We start from the raw sequence: 17,273 nt of genomic DNA, 5'->3' as shown, positions 1-17,273 counted from the left end.
ACGAGTCCGGCTCCTCTTCGCTGAAGGGGAGCAGTGAGCAGAGACTGTCGACCACAAACTAATGGGCCCCACAGGGTTGGGCCTACTTTCTAAAAAAAAAAAAAAAATCACTTGTAGGCCATATATTCGTAGTTATAAAGTCGTAAAAAATTTCATGTATTTAACTTCAACCCCTTCACTTGAATTTATTTATTTATTTTTTTAAGCAATTACAAAGTTCTTCACGATCAAGGTTTAAAGTATCCCCAAGATACCATGCCATACTAGCCGACACATATCCATATTTGACCAAATCGATACGATACATCTCAATACGTCTTTCCATTGAACTATACTAAAATACATTAGCTAGAATGATACAATACCCGATACAGGACGATACGTCTCTTAAAATCGTCTAACCAATACGATACTCGATACCGATACTTTAAACCTTGCTCATGGCCATTCGATATTCCCTTCTCTCGTCAGTACATGTTTGGCTGCTTTGTAAAACAAAGGGAGTAATTCTTCCTGATTAAACCCATCTATTTTTATCTCTGTCATTTTGGGAGCCAGCTTAAGAGGATTGGTGCCAGAGAAATTAGTTGTGTTTTCCTTGTATATGGCATGTAACTTGCAATGGTTTTCGAGTTTCAAATGGAATCAATCCTAATATCATTGTTTTGGGCATCTTCTAATCCTTGTAGAAGCCCTTCTAAAACTGTGCTTGATGGATTTGACCCTTCTTGAGAACCTAGCTTGCAATACTCCAAATGTCCATTATGTATGATTTCCTAACAACACCCCGATCTGTCTTGCCCATTATGACATACTCTTGCATACAAATAAAATTGTATGATTGGTCAAATTAAGTGCTCAAAGAGCGAAACAGATATTAAGTGTCTTAGAGTTTGATGTATTCTCTATTTCTTCCCAAAGGTGTCTTCCAGGTGGTTTAAGATTTAAATTTTTACACCAAAGTTGGATAAACTTCATCACCCTTAACGGGTCACGTTCAAATTTCTTGAAGATAATATCATTGTGGAGCACCCAAATGCCATAACATGTTATTATTAAGAGAGGGAAAATATCCATCGTGATATAGTTATTTTATTTTATTTTATTTTATCAAACTTGGAATTATAATAGAGAAAGGTAGAATTCATAAACGTCAAAATGTGAGCTTAATCCTAATGGTCTTGCCGCCCAAATCCTTGGAGTCCACTCGCAATCGAAAAGAGATGCTAACTTGATTTGTTGTTTCTACTACAAAAAACACAAAGAGCAAAAGTCGCAGTCCATTTGGATAGTAACTCCTTAACCGGTATCCTTGCATTCAGTAGACGTAAGCAAAAAAGGCTTTAAATTTCAAATGGATTATGATTTTCCAAAAAAAAAAATCCATCAAGATATGTGATAAAGGGTGGGTGGAGCAGCAATTGAAGACAATAATTCCTTATAAACTAACTTAGTAAATGTTTCATGACCTCATTAAAGTCCTTGCATCTGTATTCACATATGAATAACACATCAAGGTGATGCTTTCTACATATCTTTTCAAGTAGATTAATGGTGAATTTTCCATTGATGCCCCTTAAATTCTAGCTTAACTGCAACATTTTAATTAGCTTTTTCCTCCACAAAACATTCAAAAAGAATAAGAAAAACAAGTTGTATCCACAACACAAAGAACCAGAATGAGACAAAATGAATACAAGAAAGCCTAATACTAAACTTAACCGGTTAATGGTAGCATGCATGGAACCTACCAAAGAACACCTGAGTCATACTCAGTAAGCAACCACAAGCTACAAGCTAGTTAGCCAATGCAGAATAAAAAAAAGACAATTAAGACTTATGCAAAGAGGTCAGGAAGTTTGCAGACTGACTGAAACAAACAGGAACACAAGGAAATGAAAATTAAAGCAGAAGTATCAAGAAACCGCAAGAAGTAGGAAAGGAATGTCACATGGTTTTCCATCAGGGTCTGATCCGTTGTTGGGGCTTGATAAAACATAGTTGAGAAGGGATGGAGTATGGTTTGGCCAGCTCTATCGTAAATCCGCATCAAATGTCATCTTTTATAGAGTTTAACAGGGAATCAGGATCAAGGGAGTTTGAGAGCAGGGAAGTAACAAAAGACTTGAAAGAGTCCATAGGGTCAAAGGATTGGATAAGAGGGGTAGAAGGGTGTTTCCTCTTGCGTATGGGATGTCCATACTCGTCCTTCTAGTTTTCCCTTTCTTCTGAAGAGTCACCCTCTGGTTTAGTAGACACACGATCACCCTCGCATCCCCCCTTTGCTTTAGAATTGCAGCAATACACATGGTAGATCTTCACTTTTTGAGCTCTAGCCACTATTTCGTTCTCCACCACAGCACCACACCTCCCCTAGCAACAGTTTTTGGTTCCTTCATCCACCAACACTTTCGACAGGTCTTCATTGAACAGGGATGTCAAGTGAAATCCCTCAAAATGCTCTTCTTTATCCTTTTCTTTCTTTCCATCATCACAAACATCATCATAGTCCATTGTAATTAAAGTGTAATTACCTTGGTCCTCCTAGACAACTACACTCTTTCTGGGTCCATCATGGATATTTGATAGTTTCTTCATCTTCAACTCTAAGAACTCTTCCAGATTTTTGTAGAAAAAGTTTTAGATGAGGCAAACATGATCAGTGAAGTTTTAGTCCTTAGGAAGAAGCCTCTGAGCTGGAGGTCCAAGTTTGTCCTACCGTCCAGCAATTACGTTTCAAACAATGATTATCAGAGTGGGTAATTCGTCCACAATGAGTACACATCTTTAGTTCAAAATAACAATTAACTTGGAAGGAGTCCCCCTTGGAATTACTGATTGAGATTTGAAAATCCACCAGTGTATCCAAATTGTACATGATCTTGACTGTTGCAGCATCATTCAGCAAACCCAAGGATTTGAGATTCAACTGGACATCAACTACTTTTCCTAGAGACAACGCCACTTCAGCCACCAGGGTCTCAACATAGCAATCTTCTCGTATTTCATGAAGTTGTACCCAAAGAGCCATGGGGGGTGCAAGTTCTTCGGGCTTGTAGTTGTCAAGAAATGGGTTGAAGTCAGGTGCAAGATCAGCGAACCAACCCACCAAGGTGCAAAGGAAAGTATATTGTTTTGACGCTCTTCTGGCACAAATTAGTAGCAATAGCGGCCTCATTGTAGTAGAGGATGTAGGTTACGCCACTGCGCTCTCACATTAGAGCTAACTTCTCTACCAATAGAGATGCAGGTAATTTCTAGTAACCCAGTGCAAAGCCGATCAAAACTCGTTTGCTTTGCTTGTTGGGAAGATAACGGGTGATTGATCCTTCTATCGGAACTTGTCCATGCCCTCCAACACGCCAATAAGCCTCATTTGCCTTCACATTCTCATCACCCGACCTATGAGCACGTCCATTTAAACATGAGCTTCTGAGAATGCTAGACGAGGATGAGGATTGAGAGTGGCCACAAGAAGAGCTGGCTGAGGCAGGACACCCCATGGGAAAATGACAAAGGAAGCAAAGTACCACATAAAGAAAAGAGACAACGAAAGGTAAAAGGGTCGGTTAGCAGAAGAGGAAAAGTTGGTAAGGGAAAGCCTTCGTTCATAATGAACGGGGTTTAAGAATAGGAAAGAAGGGGTGGGGGGGGGGGAGGAAGAGACATCAAGATAAACAAGGAGAAGAGCATGAGGTTGTGACTTCATTAGTCGTTTTCAGCTCTTTAAAAGAGGGGACAAAGGGAAGAATCATAAAGCCTACCACATAAGGTAGACAAAATAAGCAATGGATTCGACCAAAGATGGCTACACAAGCCCCATAATAAGATCTCCTCCTAATTTCCAGTGAGGCAATCCCCCTTAGGGGAACTGGAAGCTAGGAAAGTTGATTAAAAAAGGATTTGAAAGAATTTCATTGGGAAGTACAAGAGATTAAATATTCTGATAAAAGGAGCAAGTCTTGGAGCGAAAGGGAGAACATTCCATTTTTCCATTTTTCATCAACTTCAAATTTTCATGTCGGTTTCTCCTTGTCCCAAAATTCCTTTGTTACCCTTGCTCCGCTCCTCAAAATCTTTTTAATGGAATAGGCGGCTTTATGTACATGGTTGGTACATAGTAGATGGTGCTACACCCCTAGCTCGAGGGGACTCAAACTTTGATTTCTTACTTATAATTGTTAATGTTTAACCAGTTGAGCCACCCTTAGAATTATCTAAGAAGTGTCAATGTTTTTTTTTGGACGAGTTTACCTTTTCATCTCGATCACCTTCTACGTCGTCATAGAAATCTATTACACATACGACCATAAAGACTCAAACCCTGACCTCTTTACTAAGAGGTGTTGATCATTTACCAACAAGCTAGCTAACTCTTTGGTGATTGATTTGTTATTATTTGTTCATCTCATCAAGTTTTGACTCTTTGAAATCCAAAATGACAATAATATAAAGGCAAAGAGGTTGATATTCCGTATGATTTTTCTCCATGGCCATGAGGATAATATTGGTCTTTTGGCTTCTTAATTTAATGATAGACAAAAAGTAAATTATATATAAAACCTTAACAGCCTCTCTCTTAACACTGTTAAAGTGAGAGAAGCAAGCAAAATTCTATTAATGATTAACAGATAATGCAGGAGATAACAGTAATTACCTAATTATCCCTTAATTTTTATTATTCTTACATTTTGACTTCGTTTTTTAGTTTTTATTTAAAAATTTTGGATTGATACAATTCATCCGATCCTAAAACTTTCTGGGTCTATCAAACTGATACTAAATCTGACCAGTGTAGATTACAAACGTTACGGTAAGTACTTGTGAATAGTTAGTACATTTAGTAGAACATTTATTAATTTTAGTATTATAGCTAAACCGTAAAGATTTTATCAACCAGTCAGGATGGCCGAGTGGTCTAAGGCGCCAGACTCAAGTTCTGGTCTTCGAAAGAGGGCGTGGGTTCAAATCCCACTTCTGACAAATTTTTGCTTTCTGAACGAACACATAAGCATCTGTTTCACATAAAAGCAAACGAAGTACAAGCAGTGTCATTTTTGTGTTTTGTGTTTACTACCTATATATATATATCATCTACTGAGTACAATCACCAACCTCAACTGAGGAAATTAGCGAGTGACGACAACGGCTAAACTGACACATCAGCTGGTTTCAGGGTTCTTTGCCCTGACACATTTTGGGTGCACCTCGTAGCCACATTCAATGCACTGATACGCCCAACCCGAACCTTGTTCATCACAGTCACAACATATAAAAGGCCCTCCACCAGTGCTTTGGGACACTAGTGTGAGCTCATGGTGATGCCCTTTATGGAACACAGATGCTGGGAGGTTCTTTGCTTCCTCATCCATCTGCTTCTCCAGCAACTCCAATTGGGCGTCTGTAAATGGGTATGCCTTCTCTTGATACAAGTTTATAAGGTTCCTTCCATGCCTAGAAAGGGTCTTGCCATCAGGACCTATAATTGCCAACGAAGGGATCCCTCGCACATCGAAGTACCTGGTGAGGGTCTTGATGGTTGGGTCTCCAAATGACAATGCTAACCATGGCATGGATTCAAAGTATGAATCAAATGAGTCCTGATCGCGATCACTGGACACGAGTACTATTTCAAAATCCTCATCTTGCTCTTTCCGATCTTCCAACAACTTTTGCTTTATCTTATGGTAGATAGAGATCAGCTTGGGGGTGAACTTCAGAGCTGGAATACACCACTGAGCTGAGAAGTAGAGTCCAATGGTCTTGCCTACCAATGATGCTACAGGTACCTGCACATATCAAAGGGTATCCATAAACTACTTCACAGCCAATTTCATGTAAAAGACAATGTGACTAATAACCCTGTTCATCTCACCGGAAAATGGAGTCAACCCAGCCAAGATTGTAGTGCTAATGCAAATCAAACCCAATCCCTTCCATAACAGCTGAGACTAAGTGAACTTATAAAAGGTCAAAAGAGTAAGGTGGACTGACCTGTTTGGGTGAAGGATGTCCCAAAAGGAAATCTCTAGTTTGGTTTGTTAGTAAATTAATTATTGTCTGGCTCTCATGCTTCTCCCTTAGTTCATTCTCCAGTTCCTCCAATCTCTCTTTAGTGAAGGGGAATGCTTGGGCACCAAAGCGGTAAATGATTTCAACACCTTCATGTAATGTTCCAGCATCATCATCATCATTAGGTTGGAAAATGATCAAGCATGGAATACCTTCGACATTAAATCTTTCATTTAAGGCCTTCTTTGTTGCCAAATCTGAGAATGGAATTGCAAGCCATGGCATGCAAGCACGATAGTCGTCAAAGGCATAAGCATCTTCATCAGATGATACAAAAACTATCTCAAATGTAACCCCTTGACCATTCAATTGCTCATATACACTTGCTAGTAGAGAGGTGAAGTTTCGACATTGCGGGTACCAGTTAGCTGAGAAGTAAAGGCCTACAACCTTACGATCTAGCTCCGATACTTTTACCTACAATTAAAATAAAATAGAAAAGGGCAGTAAATTATGTTATTAAAAAAAAAAAATTGTTATTGCTACCACATGAGGCTATGTTTCATAAAGAATTCACCCAAACAAGCAGACTCCAGGATTTCAAGAACAAGTACAAGTCAGTTGGGTAAATGAGTCTTCCCATATAAGATGATAAGATTTTAGGCAACTCTTGAAATTCTTTCTGAAAATATCCATATTGAAATTGACAACAAGAGGGGGGGAAAATGTAGTGTATGTATTGGGAAAGTCAGTTCTCATACATAAAAAATTTACTCTTTACACACTGATCTTTGAAGTGTCACATCTAGAATGTAACGCAACAAACCAACTGTATTAGTTTCTCTAATCTTGTTGAACAGCTTGGGTTAGGCACCTTAACACTACAGCTTTATCGGTAGAATTAGGATACTGTTGCTAGGGTTTTTTTGATCTATAGTAGGAGATAGAAATTCATTTCAGTAAAATCAGGCGATATATTGTTCCTGGTATACCCTATTATAATTAGATAAATGAAATGGTATGGATCATGAGATTTAAGAGCACAATGATTTTAATGTATCAATTACTTGGAAAATGACATACAGTCATACACTGAAAAAATTTCCAGGTTATCCTTTGGAGAAACAAGCTAATCATCAGTCTTTACTAATATAGGGAATTTTAAAGGTGTACCCATGTCTCATTTATAAAACTGGAATTCTATTTAGCAGTTCTCATTTACAAATGGAGTTTTTACACGGTGAGGTCTGGATAGTGGGATGAAGGAAACAACTACAAAATTTTATTCCAACAAATGGAGCAGCAACCTTTTTCCACTTTTTTGGGGTTAGGGAAAAAAACACCTATTTTCCTTGATTTTTGGGGTTAAGAAAATAGGAAGTGTACAGCTTAAGAAAAAATAACATGATCACACACTTATGGATGGGAATATCTATAGTCCCACTGTGCAAATTTTGATGACAGGGGAGGTCAGGTGAGCCATAGTTCACAAGTATAACTGATCATACTCTTAGGCTGCGTTTGTTTGCAAAGGTGGGGTGGGAAAAAAAAACATGTGGGTCTCATATGTAGTGGGGTGAGGGAGAAGGAAAGGAAATGAAAGAGTTTTGTGGAAAAGTGATAGTGGTGGGTCCCACTTTTTACTTTTCCCAACTTTCCCACAAAGTCCCACCAAATATGTGAGGTTTTAAAATGTCTTGGGGTGGGAAAGTTGGGTTGCCATATCACCAGACAAGTTTCCTTCTCTCACTTTCCCACCCCAAGCAACCAAACAATCTACCATTTTGGGATTAAAGGAAAAAGTAAGAAATCTACACTTTTTCAAGAATTTTCCCACCCCTTTTTTCCCTCCCCACCTTTATTCTAGCAAACAAACGCGAGTCCGGATCAGCTACCCATCGGGGTAGCACTTTGTGCTCCCCGACGACTTTACCACCATAAATACAGGGGGACCCAGGGGTTGGGTGATGGGAGGGTTTTTTTATTTTTTACCGGTGGGTCCCACCGAATTTGTGGTGGTAAACCCGTCGGGGAGCACAGAGTGCTCCTCGTCAGGGGTGATGATCCGGATTCAACAAACGCAGCCTTAACTTTGTTGTATGTACAAGGGCATTATTCAACACAAACTTTCCAAAAAACAACTAATTTAAATCTTAAAATCTTAGCCTAAAAAGAGCTAGGAGATATGTAAGTAAACCCCAGCAGCAATAACAAGAAGGAGAATATGGATCACTGCCCTCCGATCATCTTTATTTGAGGTCATATTGGATACAAGGCCAAAGCCGTGCATGGCATTTCTCAACAATGTTACCTTTATATTAGGTTTTAATCAACACCACGTTTGTATTGTATCCTCACTCCTTATGCTGAGGGTCATATAATTGCAAATTCCCCCCCCCCTTCCTCTTGTTGGTCATAATGTCTTACTCCCAATGGCCCATAGAGTTGTTCTCAGGTTCGTATACATTGGTTTGGCTCTTGGGTCTATTATAGTGTGAAAGTTATACTTGTGTGGAAACTACGGTTTTTAGGGTTTCATATATTTTGTCTATGGGGAAAACCCTAGAGACAAGCAACAGAGGTCACACTGTGAGGTGGAAAGTGGTTTCCTATGTTTTTCGAGCTAAATCTCTTGTTCACATGGTTGTTGTAGGTAGTTGTGCCAAAAGACACTAAATCTCATGTTCTTATGTATTCTACCTCATGGTAGCAATTTTCTTCCCTAAAAATGATATTAGACCCTACGTTGACAAATCATTGCAAATGGTGCGTGGATATGTGTAGATTGGTGGCCCTTCACCTTCAACCAAACAATTAACTGAGGTTTTGAAAGAAAAACAAATATGAGGTTTGGTTTCCTTGCTTATTCACTTACATGTAGTGGGAAAAAGAAAGTGCATGAACTCTAGGAAGTGGCTATATGTTTATTATAGTAGGAGAAGATATTCTCTAAAAAAAAGCCACTGCCTTCCTAGAGAGGGGAAAGAATGAGGTTGGATCACCTCCCCGTCAGAGGAGCACATACTGCTTCCTTGATGCTTCTTCACCACACAATAGGTGTGGAACCCATGTCTGAATATTGATAAAATAATTTAGAGGCGGGACCCCAATAGATTCCAATTGGGTCCCATCCCTATTGTATGGTGGAATTGGAGCAATATGCACTCCCTCAATGGGGAGATGATCTGACTTGGAAAGAATGGTGTATAGAGTTACCTTGTGATCTGTGAGCAAAGCAAAGCCAAACTAGGGAGTTGTGACTTGTGTGTAAGAAATAAGTTAATATCAGGACTCATAACCCTAAGTACAAAAGGAAAGAAGCAAAGAAAAATGCAATATGAGGTCTATGTATGAAAAAGGAAAGTTCATCAATAGAAAGGAAAGGGAAAAAGGTGATATCTAACTATCTAAGGGAGCCAAAGGTTAGAGAGAGATAAGATAATTGAGGGGGGAAAGGAGAACATATCCTAGGAGAGAGGGAAAAATAGGTTGGGTTGAGTCCAAGGCATAAAGATAGTATTCAATGGTGGAGTTTAATATCTCAAGGAATTCTAAAGTAGGTGGAGAAAATATAATTATAAGGGGAAAATACTGTTTCGCTAGTAACACTTTAATTGAAGATGCACAAATTCTTATTTGAATGTGGAGTAAGGTTCCAAAAAGGGCCATAGCTATGATGTAGAAATAGACGGTAAGACTTGGTAGAAACTTCAAATAACTGCAGAATTTAAAAATTAGTATCTTTATGAATAAAAGATTGTAGTAGTAAGAAAGGTGAAGTCACATCACATCAAACAATAATAAAAAAAACTGAGCTATCCGGGGCTCTTTGCATCGCTATACTCAATTTCCTTATGTTTGTATGTTTTTCAGAAGAATCTGTGTTGATATTTATATCACCGGAAACTTCACTTAGGATTCTTATCAACTATGCATAAATCAGCAAAACCAGATGATAGGATATCCCGTATTCAGTTCTAGGAGGGACTGATAATGCAATAGCACCCAAGACCATGTAGGGACTGACAAAGAACCAATGAGGGTGCGCCATTTGGCTTCAACATGCCGTTCAATGGCTCCCCCATTTTTTTACTTTTCTTTGTTCTCTTCCTACACAAATAGGGTTCCATAAGACTTAAGTTCAATTAGAACTATAGGAACAAAAGTGTCATGTATATGGGGTCATTGTCTCTAAATACTAAGAGATTCTGTTGTTGCTTTCAGTGGGGTTTGTTTTGAATTTTCAGCATGAAGAAACTCTTACACCCCTAAAAAATATTAACCCCTTAGATAGTACTCCGATGGAAACATCAGTAACCAGTGAATTGTTACTGCAAGGCTAGCAAAACCATTTCTTGCATCCCTTTTTGTGTTTGGTACTGATTCTTCTTACAGTTTACCAGAAGCACAAAAAAGTCACATAAGAAAGACTACCTTGTTGAGTTATTCCTTGAGAATCAGAGAACAAATTCAGCCACATACTGACGATTGACATCGGCTACATGAATCCTATTTCACCACTCAAGTCTATTGAAAGCAATACTTGTTACCAGTTGCTCATGATATGCTAGTCTCTCCAAATCTCATTTTAGATCTACACCGCCTGAATCTGTCAGTTCTCCCCCCCCCCCCCCCCCACCAAACATGAAGCACATCTCTCCTGAGAATCAAAATCTATGGCCTACAGTTGAAGTATTCTTCACCTTTGGGCCCTAATAACAGCTCACACAGGTTCCAAATTTAGTGAAAATGAATTGGAGAGTGAAGTACCACTGACACAGCTCTAGACAGTTGTGAGAAGGGAGGACCACAATTTCACATCAACGGGAACTTGATTCCAAAGCAACACCGCTGTAAGCTCTGAAAGATAAATTACCATCAAAGAAAAGGAACTGGGACCCTGGGTCGTACGATAACAGATTACAAGGAAAAAAATAAAGATGGAAGAACTTTAAGAACACAACGGATTCTTAACAAGCAATTTATCAAGTGTTTAAAAATTCCCAGTTCTTACTAATTGGGTTAGTCTGTTGCATGAGAATCTTATCATCAGAAACCATTCCATGGTTCTCAGTCTTCAGCTTGAAAAAGATCAGGAGGAATTTTTTGGTCCGGACCACCAGTTCAGTTAAAGGAGATGCATCTTACCACATATATATGAACACCCAAAGCTAGCCATAACAAAATTTCTTAGGCAGAAAAACGAAGTAGAGAAAGCTGATTTTCAGATATTTTTTCTGTTGTAAAGAAAGAAAGGGGAATGTTTAATAGTTTTATAAGATAAAAGTTGGATCTTCGCTCATATAAATAATACTGAAAGACTGTTCAATCAAATCACCATCTGCAAAATGCCAAGATACATAAAAAACCATCATCTGAACTACAAAATTCCAGAAACTTTGCCGAACGGAGGAAACCCGACAAACTTAGAGAGAAAGAGAGCGAGGAGAGGAAGAGACCTGGTTTCCGGTAGGGGAAAGCAGAAAATCACGATCCTTGGAGGCCAAGAGAGATGAAAATCTAGAAATGGAGAGATGATTTGAAGCACCATTCACTGCCCGGAACTTATCATCTTTACTACTTCCTTCAGCACTGTTGTCCTCTGAGCTCAACCGATTCACCTCCTCCTTCCTCATATCTCCTCTGCAAAAAGTTAAGAAAGTTTATTTCAAATTCCTTCAAGGCATTATATACCCAAACGCTGCTATCCATTCTCATTTCTCACACACACGGGTATCACACCATGCATTGCTCTCTCATCCCATGCAACAAGGGAGCACAGAAAATTCCGTACTCCCACTTGTGTTTTTTCTCCTTGCCTTAAAAGAGAATGATTCTCCGAAACTTGACGAGGAAGACTTGATGGGGATCCATCTGATCAGAGATGGAGCAACGGTAACCGTCGGATTTTGAGATGACACACTAGAGGGGTAGTTATGTAAAATCACAATAAAGGACACGAGTCACGAGACGTACCGAGAGAGGTTTAAAAGGGAAAGAAAGAGAGTGTACTACTCAAGTCCGATAAAAGAGACGTGAAGCAGATGAACGACACGTAAAAAGCTGAACGGACAAGTGTCCACGTTTTTGTTTTGCTTTTTCCTTTTTAGAACTTCGCAGCTGTTGGTTGCTTTCATTGTCGAGGAGGTCTCGCAATCCTCTTTCTTTCCTTCCTTCCTTGTTCTTCTTCTTCTTATCTTTCATTATTCCAAAGCCGAGAAAAGTTAGTCTCACGGGTCCCACCACTTTAGAATCAAGCATAGCCGTTGAGATTCCAACACGTAGAGTCGTCGCGGCAGTTCGGTGGGTCCCACAATTACTTTTCTCCTGTTTAATGGGGAAATGAAGTCACGTGACCGGGAAGGCTGCCGGAGCAAATGTTATCAGATCGACACACGTGTTGGATTTGCGTGTTTGGATTGTTAACAACGCATGCTGGCTAGAATTTCAAGGGCAGTACTTTTCTCTTACTCCATGAATACACATCATCACCCCGCTGTGATGTGACGGCATCGCCTTCTCTTTCTCTCTCTGCGGCGCAGACTCTGAGCATTGATCTGTTGACTATCAGTCCTAAAGTTGATGCATCACGAGGAGAATCCTACGGTGTGAAGGTGACGAGGTGGGTCCGTTCTCAGATAGGAAGACACAGGATAAGAGACACGTCGTCCTGAATAAACCTGACAGATATCAGATAATGTAGGACCCACCAATCATCTTTGGAGATATAACATAAAGAATTGCGAGGTGAAGACAGTGTACGTGTGCAGGCTGCAGAAAACAGCTGCGCCATCATTTTTGAATAACATTGCCATTGAATCTCAAATCATCAGGTGACAGCGTGAGATATTTGTTTGGTCCAACGTCCCATCAAATTTCTTTTCAATATTTATGATACCAAACCAAATTGATCAGGTGATACGTGTCGGTAGCATTTTCCTTTAGATATTTTAGGGCCTGTTTGGTTAGATGAGTCTGGAGATTTCAAAAATCTAAAGATTTCAAATCTAGAGATTTCAAGTCTATGGAGTTATAATTTATAAAATTAGATGTTTGGTTGTAGAATGAAATTTGTGGATTCATCCTAAAAAATTATTTGATCGACGTGATTTTTGTGAATGTACAAATGTATAGCTTTTTTGAAATCTCTGGATTTCACCCCTTACCCATGAATCTACACATTCATGTTTTTGGTGTAAAAAGGTGAATATCTAGATTTCATGAATCTAGAGATTTTTATAACCAAACGGATATAATTCTCAGATTCATGAATCCAGAGATTTGAAATCTCTGGATTCATGTAACCAAACAGGCCCTTAACGCTCTAAATTGTGTATGCGGATTATTAGTGTGTTTTCAGTTTTTAACCCAAGATCAATTAGTCGTTCCATTGCGGACAAAAATAATGAATAGCCAAATTGTTTTCAAAATTCCAATTAGTTTTAAAAAATAATATTGTAAAATTTACAACTCACCTTATAATTTACTTTTAAAAAAAAATTGTTCGAAAATTTTAAATTATTTTCCCTAATTTTTTTTTTAAATAGAAAATAATTGATAAAAAATACAGAGTACAAAGAACTACAACGACCACCTTCATAGCACATCGAAGAACCTCACAAGGAAACCGCCCCCGTGATTTGTCTCTCTAACTTGATGCACAAAATCACAATGCAACATGTTCGAAGTCACCCAAATTTCTAAAAGGAATGACACATACCAAGGCTAATCTGAGAGGCCTTTCACTATCTCAACAACACTTTTGGAATTCAATCGAAGCACTATCCACTGAAAACCCCTCATGACAACCTTCTTAAAACCATAGTCTATGGCCTTCAATTCACAAGAGACATATCATTCTCTACAAAGCCATCTGCAAAAGCAAATAGAATTGCATCATTATAGTCATAATACAAAGCACCAAACCACCACCGACATTACAAACCAAGCCATCAAAATTTATCATCACCCACCCCACTTAGGGAGGAGTCCAATGATACAAAGAGACTGACGGCAACTTGAAAGAAATAGGGATCTTCCAACTAGAGAAGTATAAGCTAGAGAGTCGTTCACTAGCTGATCTATATCAAGGAAGTGTTGTTGCACAAGCATCACGACTTTCTTGACAATGTAAGACGGAGAAGCCTGCAACCCTCCAAAAACTCTAGCACCTACAAATTAAGATACAATGACTAACAAAGATGTTTGTGAAATTAATTTAACAAAAATATTCACTATGAAAATTTTAAATTGATTTCAAAATAGAATTAAAAAAAGAAAAAGCCTATGATTGATATTAAAATAGAAAATTAAACTCTTGTTAAAAGTTTGTAAACATGAGAACGTAATGAAATGTTTTTTTTTTTGGATCCAAGGTTCATCCGGGCCAGCTTGCGCGCACCACGACTACATCCTCAGGGGAGCTTTTATATAATTAATATAGGCGGAGTTTCGCCCTGGCCCCGAGGGGATTCAAACGTAATGAAATGTTAGGAACCAAAAAAAACATTAAAATGATATTTTAGATAGTTAATGTCAAAATTTTTATTAGGCGGGAACAAAATGCATTAAATTTTTAATTAGGCTGGAATTTCTTTTAAGAAGTATAGGGTATTTTAGAGTTTGAGAAGATACAGTAGTTAAGATGTTAAATTAGAACTAATTAACCTAAACCGGCTTAACTTGAAAGAAGGAAACCAAATGAGGTCTCATACTCTTTCTGATTTCACATCTCACTGTTTCTGATGATTCGAAAGATGCATATGAGGTCTCATACTCTTCATCAAATGGGACCTCAGATTAATCCAGGTTCCTGTAATGATTAATAAGCACTTACTGGGAGCAACTCGTATTAGCTGGTCATGATTATGCATTTATAGGAATTTGGATAAACAGTATGGGAAATTGAGCTTGATCATCATGGAACAAGAACTCATTAACAAGAAATTTAAACAGTTAATAAAAGACATGTTTTCTTGATAGAAGGCTTCTGTTGTGAGTGGTGACTACTTAATCTATGAGCTCAAAAAGCCTCAGAGAGTGATAGATGCAATCCAAAATGATCTGAATCATCTCCCTAGTGGTTTGGGAAGCTGAATATGGAGAAGCTTCATCTCTATCTGCCTTGACCTCCATACAACCAGTGATCCAGCCAAACTGATCAGTTACATGAATAAATGTGTAATTTGTTGAGAAACAAATATTTTCCGTCAATGTGGGAATCAAAGACAACAGATGAATAATTTGCAATATAGAAACAAATAAAACAAAGACAAGCAATCAACCATACAACTACATGAACACCAGAATTTTTAGCGTGAAAAACCCTTTAAAACGAAGGTGAAAACCTCCGGGCCTAGCACAAACAAATCTTCCACTATATGGTAAATAATGGGTTTATAAACAACACTTCTTCTCAAGCTTTCTACCAAATCTTGAGGATAACACAACCGTCAAAGCAAGAACAATAGCTCTTGAAGAAACCAATAAGAATACAAACAAAATGATTCTTTTTCACCTCTTGAAAGCTCAAAATAAAATATCCAAAAGCTCAGATATTACCTCAAAACTGAAGACAACAAGAGCATGAAAGATTGCAAGAAAGAGAACCTCCAAAATATGTAACAAAGAAGAGAGTGATTGCTGAAATATTTTTTTGTTCTTTTTTTTTCTTCCAAAAAGCTCAAAACGTTTCTTCAAAATAGCTTCTATTCAATGTTCTCTCTCCAAAAAGCTCAAGTTGAAATGTCACTTCCAAAATATTTTTCTCGCTCCTAGAAAAGTATTCAACAAGCCTCTTTCAATTTTTATAGGTTGGCTTATTCACATAAGAATTTTCTTCTCATTTCCATTTTACAAGAAAGTGAACTCTTCATCTAATAAATACTACCTCATGTGGCTAGACCCAAGGTGGGTCAAACCCAACATAATTGAATAATGCCTATGGGCAACACCGAAAACATGCTCCCCACCTCAAACAACTTGTCCAAGCGTCACATTTTCCTCTTTGGGTTTCTTGACAGTCCTTCGTCCCTACATGGCTGTGAATCAGAGAAGGTTGATCGAGATTCACACAAATCTTCGTTTTCTTCGGCACCAACCCCTTACAGACAACAGAGCCAATAAGAGTTGAATTAGTAATAAAGCAACTGTTAATATTTTTGATCATCTGTAACAAGTCACCTTGGGTGGATGGATACAGTAGGAATATTTTTGGTTCAGTTGCTAAGGTTTGAAGACAAGGAGTATTGAAAAGAGCTCCAGAAACTTAGAACACAGAGAGGGATGGCAAAAAGTTCACATAGGGGATATGGGAAAAATAAGATTTTGCTAATCTAAAGTATGTGCAAGGAAGTATGGCAAACCTGGACCCTATGTAGAGCTAGTAGCAAGAACATTGTTTGAGTACATGATCTTCATGTTTTCTTCATACCTTAGAAATGTCATACTGAAGATGTTCATCTCCTCTACTATTAGCTGAAAGCCACAAAGTCAGAAGTTAGTATCCTAATATCTCTACACACATTTATACAGGTGTATACACAAACACATGTAACTTTTCTAAGCTACCTGAACTCCCCCTATTTTGCAAAGATCACCCACATCAAATGGGCGTATTGCAAAGAAGTATTGATAGTTAGCCTTCCAAATGAATCCCAAAATGATAGGAATTGGCAGCTAGTTAAGACAACGAAATAAGTCATGGCCAGTCCCAATCTAAGGAGCCACACTTGGATAATGGTGAGTCCTACTATAACTTTTAATATTTGGTGAAGCATGTTCATGGCAGATTTGTTATCGTGCAATGTCAAAGCAAAGGCTCTCTTTTGTCTGATGCATTAACCTGAAGTCCCAAGGATGTAACACATTACCAAGCTTATCATGAACAAAGCAAAAAAGTAGGAAATGAATCCTCCACATTACAAACACAAAAACTCGAGATGCAACAACGTTCTAAACTCTGTGTTCATCCACTTGCATCCACAACCACATTTTGGGTCCATAATTTCATCACAGTACCCCTTTCCTAAAATCCCAACATCAACCCATTCTGCCTATTAAACGTGAAGTAATGCGTTTGACTATTTCTGTCATAATTTCATCACGGAACAGTATTTCTGTTCACGTGAATAGTCAACCATCATGTCATGACCGAAAATAGTCCAGACTTGCATATACTTCAACAAAAACCATAAAACCTCTCAACTCTAGTTTCATACTAACTGTAACTTTCTGCAGATTCAGATCACCCTCTTCCCACC

At 38.3% G+C, this 17,273-nt stretch overlaps 1 protein-coding gene and 1 non-coding gene across 3 annotated transcripts; one reads left to right on the top strand and one right to left on the bottom strand.

Annotated features, from left to right (window-relative positions):
• Positions 1-4,899: 4,899 nt before the first annotated feature.
• Positions 4,900-4,983, top strand: TRNAL-CAA (transfer RNA leucine (anticodon CAA)). Its single transcript has one exon. It is a non-coding gene; the product is annotated as a tRNA-Leu (tRNA).
• Positions 4,974-11,811, bottom strand: LOC149015387 (putative nucleoredoxin 2). Of its 2 annotated transcripts, XM_089156196.1 has the most exons (4): positions 11,472-11,811; positions 5,995-6,489; positions 5,116-5,789; positions 4,974-5,015 (listed from the first exon to the last, which is right to left on the bottom strand). In XM_089156196.1, exons 1-3 carry the CDS (start codon positions 11,646-11,648, stop codon positions 5,163-5,165), a joined length of 1,299 nt encoding a protein of 432 aa, XP_089012322.1. In that variant the 5' UTR covers positions 11,649-11,811; the 3' UTR covers positions 4,974-5,015; positions 5,116-5,162. The 2 variants fall into 2 exon arrangements, with proteins under 2 accessions (XP_089012322.1, XP_089012321.1); XM_089156195.1 differs by lacking the exon at positions 4,974-5,015 and having other exon boundaries at positions 5,022-5,789.
• Positions 11,812-17,273: the final 5,462 nt, after the last annotated feature.

The sequence above is a fragment of the Hakea prostrata genome, chromosome 5 (genome assembly GCF_041222555.1).
Source record: "Hakea prostrata isolate BN-2017 chromosome 5, UWA_Hpros_2, whole genome shotgun sequence".
Lineage (NCBI taxonomy): Eukaryota > Viridiplantae > Streptophyta > Magnoliopsida > Proteales > Proteaceae > Hakea > Hakea prostrata.
The sequence above is the reverse complement of the archived record's forward strand: the minus strand, read 5'-3'. Positions and strand labels throughout refer to the sequence as shown.

Bases quoted from the DNA above. Each gene is read 5' to 3' on its own strand.
- LOC149015387 (XM_089156196.1), bottom strand. From the start codon at position 11,648: ATGAGGAAGGAGGAGGTGAATCGGTTGAGCTCAGAGGACAACAGTGCT. The intron at 6,490-11,471 runs GTCTCTTCCTCT...TTTTAATTGTAG, and splicing joins TTTCCCCTACCGGAAACCAG to GTAAAAGTATCGGAGCTAGA. The intron at 5,790-5,994 runs GTCAGTCCACCT...TGATATGTGCAG, and splicing joins GACATCCTTCACCCAAACAG to GTACCTGTAGCATCATTGGT.